General features: G+C 36.6%; 2 protein-coding genes across 12 annotated transcripts in view; one reads left to right on the forward strand and one right to left on the reverse strand.

Moving 5' to 3' along the window:
- Dcbld2 (discoidin, CUB and LCCL domain containing 2) overlaps nucleotides 1-16005 on the forward strand; it is a 53785-nt gene extending 37780 nt beyond the window's left edge. For 2 of the 3 annotated variants that reach the window (XM_070030405.1, XM_070030407.1), the window contains 7 exons: nucleotides 2391-2541; nucleotides 3820-3903; nucleotides 4054-4179; nucleotides 7319-7412; nucleotides 10832-10881; nucleotides 11575-11712; nucleotides 12385-16005. In XM_070030405.1, the coding sequence (XP_069886506.1) occupies nucleotides 2391-2541; nucleotides 3820-3903; nucleotides 4054-4179; nucleotides 7319-7412; nucleotides 10832-10881; nucleotides 11575-11712; nucleotides 12385-12854 (1113 nt within the window). In that variant the 3' untranslated portion in view covers nucleotides 12855-16005. The remainder of the gene's footprint in view (nucleotides 1-2390; nucleotides 2542-3819; nucleotides 3904-4053; nucleotides 4180-7318; nucleotides 7413-10831; nucleotides 10882-11574; nucleotides 11713-12384) is intronic. The other variant, XM_070030406.1, reaches the window with a different exon arrangement.
- The window catches only part of St3gal6 (ST3 beta-galactoside alpha-2,3-sialyltransferase 6), a 74690-nt gene continuing 71331 nt past the window's right edge, over nucleotides 15701-19059 (reverse strand). For all 9 annotated transcript variants that reach the window (XM_070030414.1, XM_070030408.1, XM_070030417.1 and 6 more), the window contains one exon: nucleotides 15701-18121. In XM_070030414.1, coding sequence (XP_069886515.1) covers nucleotides 18035-18121 — 87 coding nt within the window. In that variant the 3' untranslated portion in view covers nucleotides 15701-18034. The remainder of the gene's footprint in view (nucleotides 18122-19059) is intronic.

Genomic DNA, 19059 nt, shown 5'->3' on the forward strand with positions numbered 1-19059 from the left:
TTAGGAACATCAGTCAGACTGTCTCATTATTTCCTTTGTCCTTCTCCACTTCCCATCTGTCCTCAGCTGTGCTGTACAAATTCTAGATTCCTATTGTCTTCAAGTCTCTGAGCTCTTTCTTCATAACTCAGTGAGAACAGTAGGCTCTAGATATTTTTTTCCTGCTCTGTGGCCTGGAAACAATCTTGACAGTGCTGGTGAGCAGTGCTCACCTCATTCATTTGCCTGTTTTTCAGAGTCCGAGAACCAGTGTGTCATGTATTTTGTACAGTTTTCCACATGTTAATTGCTACACAGAAGGGAAAGTCTTCCTATGGAATTACATGAAACAACCATCATTTCAGTACATTTTTCTACCTGTTCCCTCATCTACCCTGTCATTCCTAAAGGAAAAGAAGTAGTGGGATTTGGACATGTTATTTTCACCTGATTGTTGAGTTCATTAGTGTATCATTTCACATCTATTCTAACTTGCACCTGTGATGAACTGATATAGATCAAATTGGTTTATTTTTTTCAGAAAAGGGGATTAAGACATGTACAACTTTCTTTCGTAATTATTACTTTCCAATATTTTTCCATATCATTTGATAATATTCAATAAAAGTTAACTTTCTTGGAAATGAAGACTTTGATTTCCATTTCTATTTTTTCCTAGTGGCACTTACTTAGTCAAGCCTCTCTGTACACCAAAATTTTCATTAAATGCTTATAGGTTGATTATGTCAAGAAAAAAACAACAGTGTTTATAAGGTCTTTCTATGCTGTTTTATTAAATTAAGATCAGAGTAGAGAGCAGAGCGCACTAGTTTTTCTCCTAAAATGGTATTTCTCTGTAGTTTCTGTACCACTAATATGAGACAAAATAATTGCCTTTATTTGATTTTAGAGTAATAGTTAAAAGAAGCTTGCCAAGTATGAGAACATTGTATCTTCAAAACAACCTTTTAGAAAATGACAAATAGTAACACATCTAATTGAATGCAAATCAACCAAAAAGGAATAATCCTCTTGGAAATAACTTGGGAAACATGTACTTGCTCTTGTATTATCTGATTGAAAAAAAAAATTCTATCACTGTGATTTTAAGTATTTAGAAAGCAACAAGTTGATTGGTCCTCGCAGGGAATTTTTTAGCTTATAGATGATTCACATTTAAGTCACTGCCCTGTCACAGGGTGGCCCTCTTACATTTTGAATCAGTTTTCTGTGCCTTTGGTTGTTTCATCACGAAGAACATCTGCATTAATTGCATGAAAATACATTAGAAGTGATTAAAAGATAATTCAGTATAAGATACACTCAGTTTTTTGAAATAGTTGAGGGAAAGAGATATAAGACACAAAATTGTATTTTTTGTTGAGCACTAATGGCTCTTGGTATTAGAAGGATTAAGGTGCTGAACCACAGATCCTCAAAACTCATTTTCTCCAGTGAATTAGCAAAAAGAACTGGAGCAGTAGAAAAGCTAAGCAAGAGGGTGAGACTCTTGAGTTCAAGTCCCAGTACTGGCACAAAAAAATTAAATTATATTTTTACTTGAAAATCATTTATATAGGGCTGGGAAGGTGGCTCAGTGGTAGAGCGCTTGCCTTGCATGCCTGAGACCCTGGGTTCGATTCCTCAGCACCACATAAGTAAAATGAAAAAAGCCGGAAGTGGCACTGTGGCTCAAGGGGTAGAGCGCTAGCCTTGAGCTGAAGAGCTGAGGGACAGCGCCCAGGCCCAGAGTTCAGGCCCCATGACTGGACCCAAAAAAAAAAAAAGAAAGAAAGAAAATCATTTATATAATGTGTTTGTAGCTATTTGATTACAAACAGAGGCATAGAACATTGTTTTCAAAATTACTTTTCTGCTTCTGGTAGCAGCAAGCAATGAACATATAACATAGGAACTGACTTACTGCAGTTGATCCTGTAGATGGAGGTATAGAGTGATCATGTATTTGCTAGCCTGATGTTCATTTTCAATGTTTAAAAAAAATTAAAAATGTACACAAAAGCATTTCCCCTAAGATACTAAAGAATTGATTCTTTTTTTTACTTTAAAAATAAATTAATATGTATAGGTAAGTAATAATTTTACAAGACAAAAAGGAATAGTTTTGTAACATAAACAGTATCTTACTGTCATTGAAATCCTTTTCCCAATTGCTAAAGTCATAAATCACGAAAGTGATTATATTCTTTCTTTACATTTTGATGAAAAATGTGAAGCTTCTTAATAGATCTTCCAGTTGATAATTTATTTTCTTAGAAATCAATTTTTATTGTCATACTTTACAGATGTTGTTGAAGGCCCAAGAATAAAACACAAAACTTGTTTTAATGGCACAATTTAGTTCTGACCTGTTAATGTAAAGTACCAATTTTTGTTGCTGTTTTTTAAAGATATTTCAGGGAAACAAAGATTATCACCAGGATGTGCGTAATAACTTTTTGCCACCAATTACTGCACGTTTTATTAGAGTGAACCCTACCCAGTGGCAACAGAAGATTGCCATGAAAATGGAACTACTTGGATGTCAAGTCATTCCTAAAGGTAACGAGGCAATGTGATTTAGACATGCTACTTTCACCTGATTGTTGATGATGTTGATTTCTTAATATATACAACAGGGAGTAATCACATATGTTTAAAGGGTAAAGTGTGACAGTTCAATATATATACAAAATGTGTGATTGTCAGATCATAGTAGTAGTAGTAGTAGTAGTAGTAGTAGTAGTAGTCAGTTGTATATCATTTCTTAAAGTTGGGAACCTTCAAGACCCTCTTTACTAGGGATCATTTAGTAAACTGGTTTTGCTGTTCATATTTTTGTATAATCAAAATATCTTAATCATATTTTTGTATAATCAAAATATCTTAAAACAACTTTAGAAGTTATGTATCAGTATGTGTATTAAGAAGTAATAAGATCACTATTATGATCTTATTTGCTGCCATTGCTTTCCAAATCTAGTCTCAATATTAATAATTTTTATTAATTCTCATGTATTATAAAAGAAACACTGAAGATTAGAACAGCAAGCTTAAACTTAAGTGTATCTTATTAATACTCTGTGAAATGTTTTATTCGCCAAAACTACCACAATGCCTGACATGGAGTTGGCTCACCCAAAGTGCTTACTAGGTGAACTGAGTAACTGTAGGTAGAACTGCATAATTTTATAGTTCAGCTACATTCTGCTCCCCCTTATTCTCCTTTCCTAAGATTAAGTTTAGATATCTTCAATTACTTAATTGAAAAATATTTGTACATCTAAGATCTCAGAGTCAGCTTGTTGATTAATTCCTCACTCTGTGTCCCTACCTGTTTACAAAAATCTGTTAGGTTTCTGTTTTCCTGATGCTGTACTGTTTTCCTGATTGCACCCTGAGTCTCATTACACTCCTCAAAATGAGACTCTCCTCCCAATTCATGTAGCCCATGTAATACCTCCTTCTTGGAACTGGCCCTTCTTCCCTTCCCCCCGAATTCCCACAGTCCACGTAATGTGACCGATCTGACTGTCCCCGAAAATTTTGTTTGAATTCCACACACACCTTTCCATTGCTGCTGCCTCCATTCCTGCTTAGAGCAGCCAGGCAGATCTGTCCCCCCAACAAAGCCTTGAGCCCATATTGGTCACTCGCCTCTCATTTCTCACAGTACATTCACACAGTCATACATTTATCCTTCTGATATATTTGCTCAGAAATGTAAAATCACTCTGGAATTAAGTAGTTTAGAAATTGTTGACAGATCATAACATGACTATTTTTAAAGTGATTTTTAAAAGCAAAAACATATAAACTTATAAATAAATCATTTTTAAGGCCGTTCTCCAAAGACTCAACCCCCACCTCCTCGGGACAGCAATGACCTCACCAATACCACAGTTCTTCCCAGAGTAGCCAAAGGTAAGTCTGTCTCCAGTGTGAGACTTGTGATACTCCCTGGATTTGGAGCATAATTCCCCGTAAGTGCTGGAAAGCAGTATAAAAAATAAGTTCATAGTAACTTGGTATCAATAAACAGCATAAAGAGTTTTTTAAAAAACTTTTTTCAAGGTCGTGCCCCCAAATTTATTCAACCACTACAACCTCGCAGTAACAAAGAATTTCCTGCACAGACAGAACAAACAACTACCACTCCTGATATCAAAAACACTACTGTGACTCCAGATGTAACCAAAGGTATGCAGATGTGATGGTAATTGCCTGCCCTGTCCTGGTGTTCTGTTCTTATATTAAGTTTTTGGAACATTTCCTGCTGAAACCCTTGGTTTCTTTCCTTCTGTGTTTTTTAAACATAAACAACAACAACAAAAATAATTTCCCTTCTTAAGGAAAACATGTGACTGAGCTGAGCTCAGCCCTTTTCTCTCGTACCATGTAGAAATAGAATTTTTAAGTATTTATAGATGGTTATTGGTTCATAGGTCATGTTTTGGATTTTTTTCCTCTCCCATCCAGCTAAACACATTTGGGACTCAGGCTTAGAAATGTAGTATTTTAAAAAATTTCTAAATCCGGGGCTGGGAAGGTGGCTCAGTGTTCGATTCCTCAGCACCACATAAGCAAAAAGAAAAAAAAAAAGCCAGAAGTGGCCCAGAGTTCAGGCCCCACGACCAGCCCCACCCCCCAAAAAAAATTCTAAATCCATAGTGGGAAACAAACTTTTTCTGCACATGAGAATGAAAAAGAGGAAAAGAAAACAAAAGTTAGAATAGAAAATAATACTTCTAGGGGCTGGGAAGATGGCTCAGTGGTAGAGTGCTTGCATGCAAGAGGCATTGGGTTCAATTCCTCAGCATTACACAGGCAGAAAAAGCCAGAAGTGGTGCTGTGGCTCAAGTGGTAGAGCATTAGCCTTGAGCTGAAGAACTCAGGGACAGTTCCCAGCCCAGAGTTCATGCCCCACAACTGACAAAAAAAAAAAAAGAAAGAAAGAAAGAAAATACTTCTAAAAAATACTCTGGTCTCTGATTTTTAAGTGTTTACAATTACTACTATTTTTTCAGATTAAAAATGTGTTGGGATTTAAAATTGTGTTGCTAATGATAAATAAGATGTTAAAATACATAAGACAGATACTTTTATTGGCTAGTCATTGCAAAGTAAAGCTTTAATTAAATTCAGAAAATGAAGTGTCAGTATTGTCATGGAGTTTCTGTCCCTCCTAACAGATGAAAAGCAGAACAATGCAGTGAGGAAAAATCTGTGCCATGTGGATTTTAATCAGTTTGGTTTTTGAAAAACGTGCTAGCATTATCTGTTTTTCTAAACATGTGCTAGCATTGAGATACCTTCCTTTATAGTTTTTCATGACCATTTCTTTCCTGTCTTCTAAAGTATTTCTGTCATGATCAATTTTATTCTCATGCCATGGGAAAGAAGCTGGCATTCTTAAGGCGAGAGATACCAGTATCTCTGTCTACTGGTGGAGATCATCTAACAGTTTGTGGATGGCATATATTTAGACAAAACCTCGTGCCTGAATGGAAGCTCAGTCATTTAAATCCATTGCTTATCTTAAAATCTGATTAAAGAATCTAAATATCAAGGTATCCTCCAGTCTCTTTTTCCAGAACTAGATCCCTGTAAGAATGAATCTTCTCAGTTGAAGACCTCCTGTCTCCTTTTCTTTGGGATGGTGGGTATGGAGTTTTGTTGTTGTTTTGTTCTTTATTGTTAGCTAAGCAGAAGTTTTAAGCTCTGATTCAATCATATTCTATTTCTATCCAGTCATGTTCTTGCCAGCCTCAAAATTTGGTCAATGGTAGAGCACTTACCTAGTGTGGCCAAGGCCCTGGAGTTGATTAGCAGCAGTGCATGAACACAGGGAGGTGGGGTAAGAAGGGAGCAGAGAAAGAAGAGAAGAGGGGAAAAGTATGTTACAGTCAGATTTTGATGAGATCTGTCACAATTCCCTAGTGAATTCTTCTGTTTGCTCTCAATTTTCATATTTTTCAAATCCATAAACACTCAGTTATCCCTATCACTCAGTTATCTCTTCCATTTCCCAAGAAAGTACGAAAAAATTGGAAGAAAATCCCCTCTTTGAAGTCTACAGATTTGTATCCTCTGTGGGTTATATTGATAAGAAGGGTATTTCTAAAACTGATCACTTTGTCCTCATACCAGTCCATTAACTAATTGATTATCCTCTCCCTCTCTCCTATCCCTTATCTTCCTCTCTTGGATACAGTTTTTGAGTAAAGAATGTGATGGGGGTTAGATCCAGCAGTGCCTGGCTCTTAGGTCCTCAGTGAATATCAGCCTTTTCTGCTCTTATCATCTTCAAAGCTAGGACGGGATTGAAAGCAGAAGGAAGCATCTAACATTCAAAATAACCTTGGACGGATCTATCAGTATGTAGGCCCTGTACTCCATATGTGATGAGCCATCGCTAAGTTCCTCAGGCCAGCTCCAGTCTCATGTCAAGTTTCAGACCTATTATTACTTCTGGACACTACATTGTTGTCTGTCCTTAGCTAAGAAATGTTTTGTCATTGTGTGGTAACATCATTGACAATTGCTGTATTTAACTGTGGATGGTGCCATGATTCTCTTATTCTCATTCATCATGAGATATTCAGATAATTTTCAATTCTTCTGTCTTATGAAAAAAGTAGGAATGAATATGTTTAAAGATGTTTATTATATTGTTTGTTTATTATATTTAAATATGTTGAAATATGTTCAATGTCTTTAATTTCTTCTCCAGAAGAAATTAAATTTGCCACTATCGTAACTTTTTATAGATACTAACACAAAATATCAGCCACAAAGTATTACTAGTTTATATATTCACATTAAAGAATGTGTCCTGGCATCCTCTTAAACAATTAATTGTACTTTCTTCAGACATTTGCCAGTTTGATAAGAAAGTATCTTGTTTTAACTTAATTTCTTGAGTTACTAGTGGTGGTCAGTGTGTTTTTCAGTGAGTGAGCAGTTGATTTTTAATAATTTTTCTACTATCTTGTTTGCTTTTTACTTGTAAAGTCCTGAAGCATACTCATCCTCACACTATCTTTACTAACATATGCAGATAGTGATTTACTCTATATATCGTTTGTCTTGCTATTTTATTTTGGTGATTTAAAATTCTATACAAATTTCCAACATGAAGTGAATAGTTGTACACATGTCCCTGTATCTTGGAAACCTTGTGAAGTTGCAAACTTATGGTGGATTTTGATAAACATTGTATAAGGTATTTTTTTTAAGATAGGAAATAGTGAATATAGTATAGCTGAATCTGTCTCTTTGTGATTTCTGCTTTTGGTGTTCATATGATTTGTGTTTATATTTGTTTTAATCATTTCAGATGTAGCGCTGGCTGCAGTTCTTGTCCCTGTTCTAGTCATGGTCCTTACTACTCTCATCCTCATATTAGTGTGTGCTTGGCATTGGAGAAACAGGTTGGTATACAGCTAGCTCACCTGGTTGGTTGTTAGGGAATGTGGAAAGCATTCTAGTGTGCAATAGAATCTAAATATGAATACAGGACAATTCTCCTGTTGGAGAGTGATAGTATTCATTAGAACAGGAATTATGATTTTTTTTTAAATGATTTCAAATGAGTAAGTTGCAGTCCCACAACTTGTCATTGAAACCTTTATTGTATCACTCTGGACTTGTACATTAAGGTCTGTACATTAATATGAACAATGAAACACAATAGAAACTGAGTAATAGCTACTGGAAGACTGAGACGAATTTCTTTCTCCATAGTGTTTAGCAGGATAGACTGACACAAAACAGAAAACCCATCATGTGACTTGATGAGTTATTTATGAAGTGCTCAGGGGAACCTTCAAAGTTATCTTAAGCCTTTTCCTTTAGGAAGGAAGACTCCTTATGTTTTGTCTTAGAGGAATTGGATGCCTAAATAGAGGGAGGTACATGTTCCATTGGGCTGCTAGAAGAAAAATACCAGAAGTCAAGTTGATTTATAAACCACAAAATTTTACTTATCACAGTTCTGGATGCTGAAAAGTGAAAGATCAAGGCACTGGCAGATTCAATCCACCAATGAAGGCTCTTCTGATTCAGAGACAATACCTTCTTGCTGTGTCCTCACACTGGCAAATGGGTGAACAAGCCCCCTCAGGCTTCTTTTATAAGGGCACTAATTTCATTTATGAGAACACTAAATGTATGCTCTGACCACCTCTCAGAAGCCCTGATTTGCCATTTCCTCACTTTGTGGGTAGGATTTCAATATCTGAACATAGGAGAGAGACAAACATTCAGACCATCACAATAACAGTAGTCCAGACTGAGGAAATTGCTTACATGAAAGCAGAGATGCAGACTAGATATAAAATAAGATTCAGCTCATGTAGACTTGACATGAGAGTCTTGAGTGGTACAATCACAGAAATAGTCTGGGCTTGCATCAAGAAAGGCTTTCTGATAGAGATAAATGTAGGTTTTATTTTACAGATGGGCAAATCATTGAGTATTGTGCAAATAGGTGCTGCTATGTAGTAAGGTAGTGACAGGAGTAGGGGTGGATTAAAGAGGAGAAAGAAGAGGCAGCCCAAATGAGTTTGGAAAACTGTTGGGTCAGGCAGAAACCTCACCAGTGATGCTGTGTTTTAGAGCAGCATCATAAGGATACATGACTAGGTGTCTACTAAAGAGAAAGGAGGGAACCAGTATGGACTTGAAGGTTCTGGCTTATGCAGTTAAACTTGTAGCAATGTCATGAGGTGAGGTAGCAAAGCAGGAGGGACATGTTTGGTAGAGAAAGATGCTTCATTTTTTTCTTTTAGTTTAGTCCTGCAACAAGTATTTTAAGACTTGGCTGCTACCCTGTGCCAAGTCTTGACCCTGTATTGAGGAGCTCCATGGTGAATGCCAAAGCTTACAGACTAGGACAGATTGCAGTGCAGAATAATCACCCGTGATGCCTCCCATAGACTGTGTGCCACAAAGGGAAGGCACAAGGATCTCAGATTCAGAGAGCCAGTGAAGGAGTGTTAAGGCACTTTTGGGAAGGAGGGGGAAAGGACTTTAAAATATCAGGAGAGGCAAGTGTGTGATACAGTTAGTGAACTGAATAATAGTAATGATGAGGCTAGAAGCAAATAAAACTTGCTCAAGGCTACCCAGCTAGTATGAGGTATTTGGGATTAAGTTTCAGCGTGTGTTCTGACAAATGGTTGTCCCTGACAGTATAATAAATAATTGAAGTATGATTACTGTGGAGAGAGTTCTGTGTGGTGAGGAAGAGGATGGAGAATATAGTTGAAGGAAGGCACAGTCAGGTCTTAAGACAAGTTTGGAATGGTTACACATGTTTAGTTTTCGGGATACAAGGGCTGAGCTAGAAAACTGGAGTAACTAACAGTGTAGCTGAAATTGCTTATGATTAACTTCTTGACAGACAGTTCAGGAAAATAGGACAAAAGAATAAAAAATTTTTAAAAACCAGCTGTAACATACTGAAACCTGAACCTGTGCCAACCATTATTCCAAGCACTTATATGAAGTTAATAGGCTAAAAGCTTGTTATTGATACTATTTAAAAACCTTTATAGTGCAAGCCTTGGCTAATACTTATGTCATTAATTCTTTTTCTGAGCCATATATCTAAACTCCATTTAGTAAAGATTATTGATTTAATATAATGATATGATAGAGATTTTGAGGCCACAATTGTTTTGTAAACCACCATTATTTATTATTTTTTTCCATTCAGGTTTTTTTGGGGGGGGGTGTTTTTTGTTGCTTGTAGGGTTTGAACATGGGGCCTGGATGCTGTCTCTGAGCTCTTTTTGCTCAGGGCCACTTTGAGCCACAGTACCACTGCCAATTTTCTGGTGGTTAATCAGAGATTAGAGTCTCATGGACTTTGCTGCCCGGACTGGCTTTTGAACTGTAATTCTCAGATCTCAGCCTTCTGAGGAGCTAGGATTATATAGGTGTGAGCTACAGAGCCCTGACATTCAGGGCTGATTAACGGCTTGACTGCCCACCATGTCTTTACAAATTTATATTATACTTCATTTTGACAAAATGAAATAATAAATAGTCTGTAAGATAAAGAGGGTTTAAATAGCAATACTGAATAGCAAATGTTTCCTAATAGATAAAGCAAGTGGCTTAGGCTCTTAATGAAAGCCACGTTTGTGATATTGAGCATTGTGATGATGGTAGCATTCTCTGGGACAAAGGACTAGAAGAACAGTAGGAACTTAGAAAAGAACACTGAAGAACACCACCGGATTTTTTTTTCAGTAAATTTTATGAATCGATGGTTTTGTGAAATTTAACAGACTTGGCAGAATTTACTGTAATAGCCCACCTATCAGGGCTGAGCCTTTAAGATGATTCAGTCTTTTCATCTACAGACTTGACCTTTTTATCATTCCAAGAGTGGCTAATAGGTAAAAAACAAGAACTTCAATTTATTGAGATTCTAAAATGTGGTGGCTGGGAAGGTGGCTCAGTGGTAGAGCACTTGCCTTGCATGCCTGAGGCCCTGGGTTCGATTCCTCAGCACCACATAAGCAAAAAGAAAAAAGCCGGAAGTGGTGCTGTGGCTCAAGTGGTAGAGCGCTAGCCTTGAGCTGAAGAGCTGAGGGACAGCGCCCAGGCCCAGTTCAGGCCCCGTGACTGGACCCCCCCCCCCAAAAAAAAGGAAATGAGATTCTAAAATGTATTAAGTCTCTACAGTGTTAACATTGAGAGTCAAATGAAGAAGAGAACTCACTCATGTATATCAGTCAGTAGAAATGTTATTAACTCTGACATTAATGTTGCAGTCTCAGAGATTTCTTATGAGAAAATCTACTCTATTAGCTAACTTTGTGCCCCTGTATTTTTCCAGAAAGAAAAAAACTGAAGGCACCTATGACTTACCTTATTGGGACCGAGCAGGTAACTTTCATCAAGGGAAGTCCTCTAGGTGGCAGTAGTGAGAGGAAGGCTGTTCTCAGGCCCTCTGGGTCTCTCCAGTTAAGACAAGTGGCATTCCTCTTCTCACTATTTTTATCCTTCTGCAAAATCTCTTCTAGTTAACAAGTAATGGAATGGAAAGTGCGGGTTTCTCAGAACACATGCTGTGGTTTTTCTTCTGGAACTGTTGTTTGGCTTTTCCTTTGTGTCTGTTAGTACAAAACCAAGGACTATGGTCCAAGGAACACAATGTGTGTTTGTCACTCTGCCATGGCCATTTACCAAGCAGAGTCAAACAGTTTACGAAATCAGTAAGGTCTGCTATCTCAGAGGTGATGGGTTTCATCTCCTGACACCAAAGGTTCTCTAGAGTTCACTGCTAGAAGCCAAGAAGAGAGCAAAGCTAGAGGCCACTACAATATACCTAGTGCTTCTGATACTCCAGTACAAGTCTTGAAAAGTTCGGCGTTTTTGTTTTTCAGAAAAACTTACTTAAAAACTATCCCCACAATAGAACACACTACCTGGCCGCCTGTAAGAGCAGTGAAATTTTTAGTGCATTGAACCATTGCATGAGATAGTCTATCAAGGCAGAAAATCAGTTTGAATATGAAGGATAATTTATGTAGGTATTTGTTACATGAGTAAATGGTCTCTTTGGCTTATAATGTGAAGGCTGGTGGAAAGGGATGAAGCAGTTTCTCCCTGCCAAATCAGTGGAACATGAAGAAACTCCAGTTCGCTATAGCAGTAGTGAAGTCAATCACCTGAGTCCCAGGGAAGTCACCGCAGTGTTGCAAACAGACTCTGCAGGTAACTATGACACAGCCTTCACCCGGGCAGAGGGAAGATCTGCTTAGGTTTTCAGCAAAGGCTTTGGGATTTACAGTATCTTTTTGTATATTGTAAAGCTAAACTGTTTTCTGCAGGTAAACTTTTTATTAAGGTGACCTTGAGAGAGTCATTTTTCTTAGATATTCTATTCATAAATTGGACATTCATTTCTAAAGACTGGGTAGTTTATCTGTTAACTTGGGGTGCATTTGTTTTGTTTGGGGGGACAACAGAGTATTAACAATACAATAACCAAGAAAGGGATTTACAGTTTTCTGTTATCCCAATGCATATTGATTTTAAGTATTTCATAATATTTGACAGAGAAGCAAATTCTGAGACCATATTTTCCAAGATTAATACATATTCCAGTAATGAAATTATTCTGTCCCATTAAGTTACTCTTAAGTCTAAAGAATATAAACAACCACTATTTATATAAAATTACATGAATGAGGCTTTAGAACATTTCACTACTACTGTGAGATACTGAATGACATCTTTAATTTTTTAAATTGGTTTTAACCGAGCTATTGATAGCAACAGCATTACCTGAAGAAGTGTGTGCTTTTGATGTAACCTGCAGCTGTTCCCTCAGATTGTGTAATCTCTGTATTAGTAACTTTTCTGTTGTGTCTCTGTTATCTTCAGAATATGCACAGCCACTTGTGGGAGGAATTGTTGGTACACTTCATCAGAGATCTACTTTTAAACCAGAAGAAGGAAAAGAAGTCGGCTACGCAGACCTAGATCCTTACAATTCCCCCATGACAGAAGTGTATCATGCCTATGCTGAACCACTTCCCATCACTGGGCCTGAGTACGCAACCCCCATCATCATGGACATGTCAGGGCGCCCTACAGCCTCTGTGGGTCTGCCCTCCACATCCACTTTCAAAGCTACAGGGAACCAACCTCCTCCTTTAGTGGGGACATACAATGTACTTCTCTCCAGGACTGACAGCTGCTCTTCAGGCCGGGCTCAGTATGACACTCCAAAAGGTGGAAAGTCAGGTCCAGCTGCCCCAGATGAATTTGTATACCAGGTACCACAGAGTGCACAGGAAGTTTCCGCAGCAGGAAGAGATGGAGACTGTGACATTTTTAAAGAAATCCTTTGAAGGGGATGCTGCTTTTTACAAAGCATCAATTGAAAGCACATGGCTTTTCTTTAATTATTAGTGGTAGTAATATATAGAATGTATTACATATCTGTCACTGAAGTGGTTGGGAAAATGTGGTGACCAAGATACAGGAAACTACTTACCTTGCCATCTTGCTTTAAAGGTGTTACTGTGGCACAGTTACTGCTTGCCTGTTACATTTCAAATATCCTGTTTGTTTACTACTGTAAAACACTATTTTTTAATACAGAAAAAGCTCCCTATAATGCACTTCAGAGAAACTGAAAATCACTGAAAGTATTTATTACCAAGCTGCAGGTACATTAATGAACTCAAGAGGGTTCTATAAGCCTGAATGGCAATAATGCATGGTACTGTTTTTGAAATATCTAATGGCTTGAAATTCTCCATTTGTGAAAAGTAGGTACATTCATTCTTTTCCTCCTCTTTCTTTTATTGCTTTCTGAATTGTTGGTTTGGTTTTTTTTTTTTTTTTTAATAATTACTGGTAAAAGCATTGCTTTGAGAGCAACCATACATACTTGTTTGTCTTAGACTGACCCTGACCCATGGCTGGGAAACTGATGTGTAGTAGAGGGGTGAGTGACTTTCACTTGCAGACAGTGTGTAAGAGCTTTAATACTTTGTTGTACAAGACTCCATCTTGTCACACTTAATTTATCGCCAGGCCCTTTGTGGCTAGCTGCGTTTTGTCTGTAAAATTTTATCAATAGTTGGTGCTCACTTTATTAGTTTAACAAAACCAGTTCCCCAGTGTTGTTCTATAGACTGCAGTATATAGAATCAGGAGATAAGTAATTGACAGTTTTGAAAAGCAGTAAAGGAGAGATTATTTATTCTGTATCACTCAAAAGTAATGTAAATTACCTTTAAAAAAGTTACTTGTTCTGTTTGGTTTTACACACACACAAAGTTTTTTTTTATAATTTTTAGTTAAGTAAAATAATTTGGGGGGGATGAGGGTGGGTAATGGGAAATAAAGAGTTTCATACCCTTTCCTGCTCAGTGTCACTTTGAACTGTGATCAGATCTCAGATCTCAGCCTCTCAAGTAACTAGGATTATAAGCATAGGCCACTGACTGGTGTCTGGCAAGTAAAACCATTCTTTATTTTGGTTCTCCTCAGTAAGCCACTAGAAGATGTAGAAACCCAGCACACATTCTTGAGTAGTGTGTGATTATGCTTATGCCTGTTTGTGTGAAGAGGCATGTCCTATCACATATGTAAAGGGAACAAATAGCAAGCTAGGAAATGAAATTGCCCAGCAACTTCCAGATTACCAGTTGTTTATGACCTACTCAGAACTAGTTTCAGTCGAGGTAAATTGGAAGTCATCTGTAATGTATTCGCTTAGAGTGCAAAACCTACCTTTAAATGTTTTTTTGACATTGTAAGAAGCTTACCATATGATAAATCTATCAGGTTTGATATCCTCTTCTTTATAAACTTCAGTTTGTTGCCAGGTGCTGGTGGCTCAAGCCTGTAATCCTAGCTACTCAGGAATCTGAGATATGAGGATCACAATTTAAAGCCAGCCTGGACAGGAAAGTTCATGAGCTTCTTATTTCCAATAAACCATTCAGAAAAGGCAGAAGTGGCACTGTGGCTGAAGTGGTAGTGCACTAGCCTTGAACAAAATATAGCTTAGGTGTCCAGGCCATGTTCAAAACAAACTTTAGTTTGTGGACATACTGTTAAAATGTACTTTCCCATTAGTGTCTAGTCATTTCTTTGGACTTATGCCACCAGCTTATAATGTTGCCAAAAGTTAGCAAAATTAGAATAATAATGGACAGTGTTTAATTTTATATTCTTTTAAACATCAACATTCTAAAAGATTGGTTCAAATGAGAACAATTTAATTATATAGTTATCCTGCTTTCTCCTTGTATGATTTCTTTTTTTTTTTTTCTTCTCCAGACTTTGAGGCACAATTCCACTTACTGAGAAGTCAATGCATATTTTGTTTCAGAATGAAACAAAAAGCACAGATATTGAACTCTTGTATTAATCCATATATGAATGTGTAAAAGCACATGTATTAATGCATATATCCCCTTTCAGGTGGGAAGAGTAAACCAGTTGCTTTAGTGTCCTTATTCATCCTTGGTACACAGATTATACTTTACCCTGTCTTACATCTGTTTGATGTTCTAAGAGACACGTTTTCAATAACTTTTATTTTCCCAAAGAAGCTTGCTATGTTTGTGTAATTGAGAGTACCTGGTTGTTTTTCCCTGGAGTTTGCTTTTGTGAGGCAGTGTTTTTGAAATGTTGGGTATTTTAAGACTTGATTCATATTGCCACTGTGCTTGAACTACCAATGATTTTAATAAAATATCTAGTTTTGACTCTTTATATATTTTACTTTCCAGATGAAGAACTGAGCCTAATTCAAATATTTTTCTGATTTTGTACTTTCCTTTAGTTTTCATATAAGGAGATTTTTTTCTTAAATTTTTGTTTTTTAGTACATTATTTGTTTGAGATATATAGCATTGGAGACAATCAAGTAACAACTGAGAATGTGAAAGTAATCATTTGACAAAATTCCTTGCATTTTTACTCTTCATATGGAATAATTAACTCAAGTTACTGTGGTTTATTGGAGTAAATTTTCCCCAACAATACAATTTTAGAAACAGAAGCCAACAATGATGTGGCAAGTGTGACCATTGTGGGTTTCATAAAATTAAAGGCTTGGCTGTTACTTGATCCTTACTGTGAGTTCTGGTTTGTTGTTTTATTAAACTCTGTAAATCTAAATAGATCCACTTGCATGCACCAGATCTAGCCCAGTTATGGAAGTTCAATTTCACTATTTGCACTTTGCATTGAACAAATGGGTTTATTCACTGATGAAAACAAAACAAAACAAAAAACCGGTTCAAGTACAGAAGAATTAAAATTATGATACTCAGAGAGGAGAGAGCAGAATATGAGCTCATCTAAACATGGATGTGTCCACAAAGCTGTAGACAGTGATAAATAAAGTTGACCTTCTGTGTCTTGTCCCTTGGAGAGCAAAGGGCTGTGCAAACACTGGCAGATGTGACAGCTGATAAGAACGAACAGATTATGTGGGACATTGAACGGTTTTCAAAACCTCTTAAGAGAACTGATGAAGTGCTGCCTTAAAAAGAAAATAACAGTAATAATAATAATAATGACTGAATTTGTAAGTCCCTAAACTGCAAAATTTACAGTTGGATGGTTATTTATCTTTTCCATCAACTGTGGCACCAATTCTCATTTAATCCAACTTGTGACTAGTTTCTTTTTCTTTTTTTCTCCTTTTTTTGGCACAGGGAAAGGTAGAAAGGAAACATGTATTGAAATACATAATGGAAGTAAAAACGGTTGGGTGTCTGCAGGATTCTCCCAGAATGTATTTTTTCTTACCTCGGCATGTACTGTAGTCACTCAGTATTTGTATATGTTGCTAGAATTTAGACTGTATAAATAGTGAGATTTTAATGTGTTCATGTGTTTTTAATAAATTGTATAGTATATATATATAAATATGTCTTGCTGAAATTATTTGACTTAAATAAAATGACTGATGTTTGTAGGTTGCCATATTACATAAATTGCCATATTTCTCAGTTTTAACATCATCATTTTATGTTTAGTATTATAGTGCTAATAGAAACATTTGAAAATGCTATTGGCATTTTGCTTTAATATTCCGCCCCCCCACCTCCATTTTGAAGCCTGATTTTTAACTCATATCAAACTCAATTTAAGCAGTAAGTACAAGCCTTGGCTTTGTGATGTGAGGAAAATATCTTCAACACATCTGAACACATGTGCATTTCAGTCTTCAACCTTTCCATTGCAGTTATTAGGAAAATCAAATGAAACCAGAGTACTGAATGAGCATGCACTGTCAGCAGAACTAAGTCCATATAACTAACATCAGGTTTGTTTAGTCAATTATTTTTTCTCTGCATTACAGGCTGCTTAAAAGAGTTCCACTTACTCCTTTACTGACCCTGGTTGTCACTAACACCTCTGTTAACCACATATTAATTGTTTGAAAGTCTACTGACACCTTTCAATTCCATCCTCATAACATTTACTATTTGCTTTCTTCACCTGTTATTCTCTCTCTCCAAAATAGCTTTTGGTTGTATTAACTTGCAGAAAGGGCACTAGCCAGTTTGCATTTCATGATATCCTTCTCTGGTGCCCCTAAAACAGCCAAGTAAACTTTTCATTTGAAGATTAAATTTAATGTTGGATTTGGGGGTTTTTTAAATACTAAGAAGTCAAGAAATATCTTGATTTTTTAAGACTGTATATTTCCTAATTCAAATAGAAACTCAAAATTTAATGAATAAATTAAGCCAAGGGAAAAAATTTAAGTCAAACATGTGTAATCACATGCCAGGAACTTCAGTACTCAAGAGCCAGGCAAGTGATCACCAACTCAAGGCCAGCCTGGAGCACATGGGACTGTCAAAAAAACAAAGCAAAACAAAAAAAGATCTAATAATGCTTTAAAATTTCTTTCCTTGAAGTTTCTTTTCCTTATTTGTGTCAAGGAAAGCTTTATTAAAGTAATGCAAAGCCATTAAGTAATTCATTGACATTAGTTACTCATCCAGATTCTCATGTTTGGCCTATTTTCTTTAACTTAAAAAGAAAACTAATGTATACCATCTTTCCTAGCTACCAAATTATTACTCATTCTAATGACTTTAATTAATTGCAGGAGGTAAAAGCATAATTAAACCACTATAAACTTAAGATCCACAAGTAAGTGGCTACATTAACACAAAATCATTTGCCAATTTCTCATCTGCCAGCTATAACAGTAGACAAACATTCCTCTCAAAGTGACACATTACAGTCAAACATGGTAAACTACATCTCCGACACCTACAATAAAGAAACTATAAAAAGACAATTTTAAACACCTCCAAAAAACTAGCTTATGTTAAAAACACAACACAAGCGAAACTTCCCTGATATCTTAACTATTTCTTGGTTTTCATAAATAAATTCACAGAGATTAAGCTGGTGGTTATAAATCACCAGGCAGCAACAGACAATGTACATAATTATTTTATGAGTTCAACATATTCAAAAATAAACTAAAGATTACAGTACAAAAATAAAACTAATACTGTTACCATCTGAGTTCATATGGTCAATCTTGAGTCAAGTTGATTACAAAGTTTTTTTCTATAATGTCCTTCAAAAAAAGCTGTTCTGCTGTCACATTGTGATATGCATTCTAAAGAAGAAAAAGAAAAAGGTAAGATTACCCTCTGGCCAAAATCAAAAATGTTAGCACAGCAATGCCATATTATGAAGCTCAAAGGTTAGTAGTAAGTCAGCTGGACTTTCATTACCTAATTTCTCCTTGCTCAACCTAAATAGAAAGCCAATCTTTCTACTTAAAACTGTCATTTAAGAAAGTTCTAAGGCATGGTGTGCATGGCTCATGCCTGTAATCCTAGCTATTTGGAAGGCTGCAATCTGAGGATAGTGGTTCAATGCCAGCCTGAAAGTCCATGAGACTCTTATCTCCAACTAACCACCAGAAAACCAGCTGTGGCTCAAAGTAGTAGAGCACTAGCCTAGAACAGAAAAGCTCAGGGACAGTACCTAGGCCATGAACTCACCATGACCAACCAAAAAAAAAAAAAAAGCAAAGAAACTTCTAGTTATCTTATACACTGAATCCTATGACTCCAGAGACATTGTCTTTGTTATTTTTATCAGCACCTTGAACTCATTAAAAAATAAAAAAAAAAAAGAAATTGTGGGGTGCAGGTCACTCATGCCTGTAATCCTAGCTATTCAGGAGGCTGAGATCTGATGATCACGGATCAAAGTCAGCCTGGCCAGGAAAGTCTGAGACTCATCTCCAGTTCACTGCCAAAAAGCTAGAAGTGGAGCTGTGGCTCAAGTGGTAGTGTTAGCTTTGACCAAAAAACTCAAGGACAGCACCTAGGCTCTGAGTGCAAGCTCCAGGACTGACACCAAGACATTAAATAACCTGGAGAGAAGAGACTACTATAAATTCTGGTTCAATTTAAAATGTGTTTTGGAAAACAATTCGGAGGCAGGAGTGGAGCTCAGTGGTCAAATGCTTGCTTAACCTGTATAACATGGGCTTTGATCCCCAGCACAGCAAAAATAAAACTAAAAATGTGATTCTATTGATGG

Source organism: Dipodomys merriami, unplaced genomic scaffold (assembly GCF_024711535.1).
Source record: "Dipodomys merriami isolate MVZ:Mamm:240054 unplaced genomic scaffold, mDipMer1.0.p SCAF_2, whole genome shotgun sequence".
In the NCBI taxonomy this organism is placed as follows: domain Eukaryota; kingdom Metazoa; phylum Chordata; class Mammalia; order Rodentia; family Heteromyidae; genus Dipodomys; species Dipodomys merriami.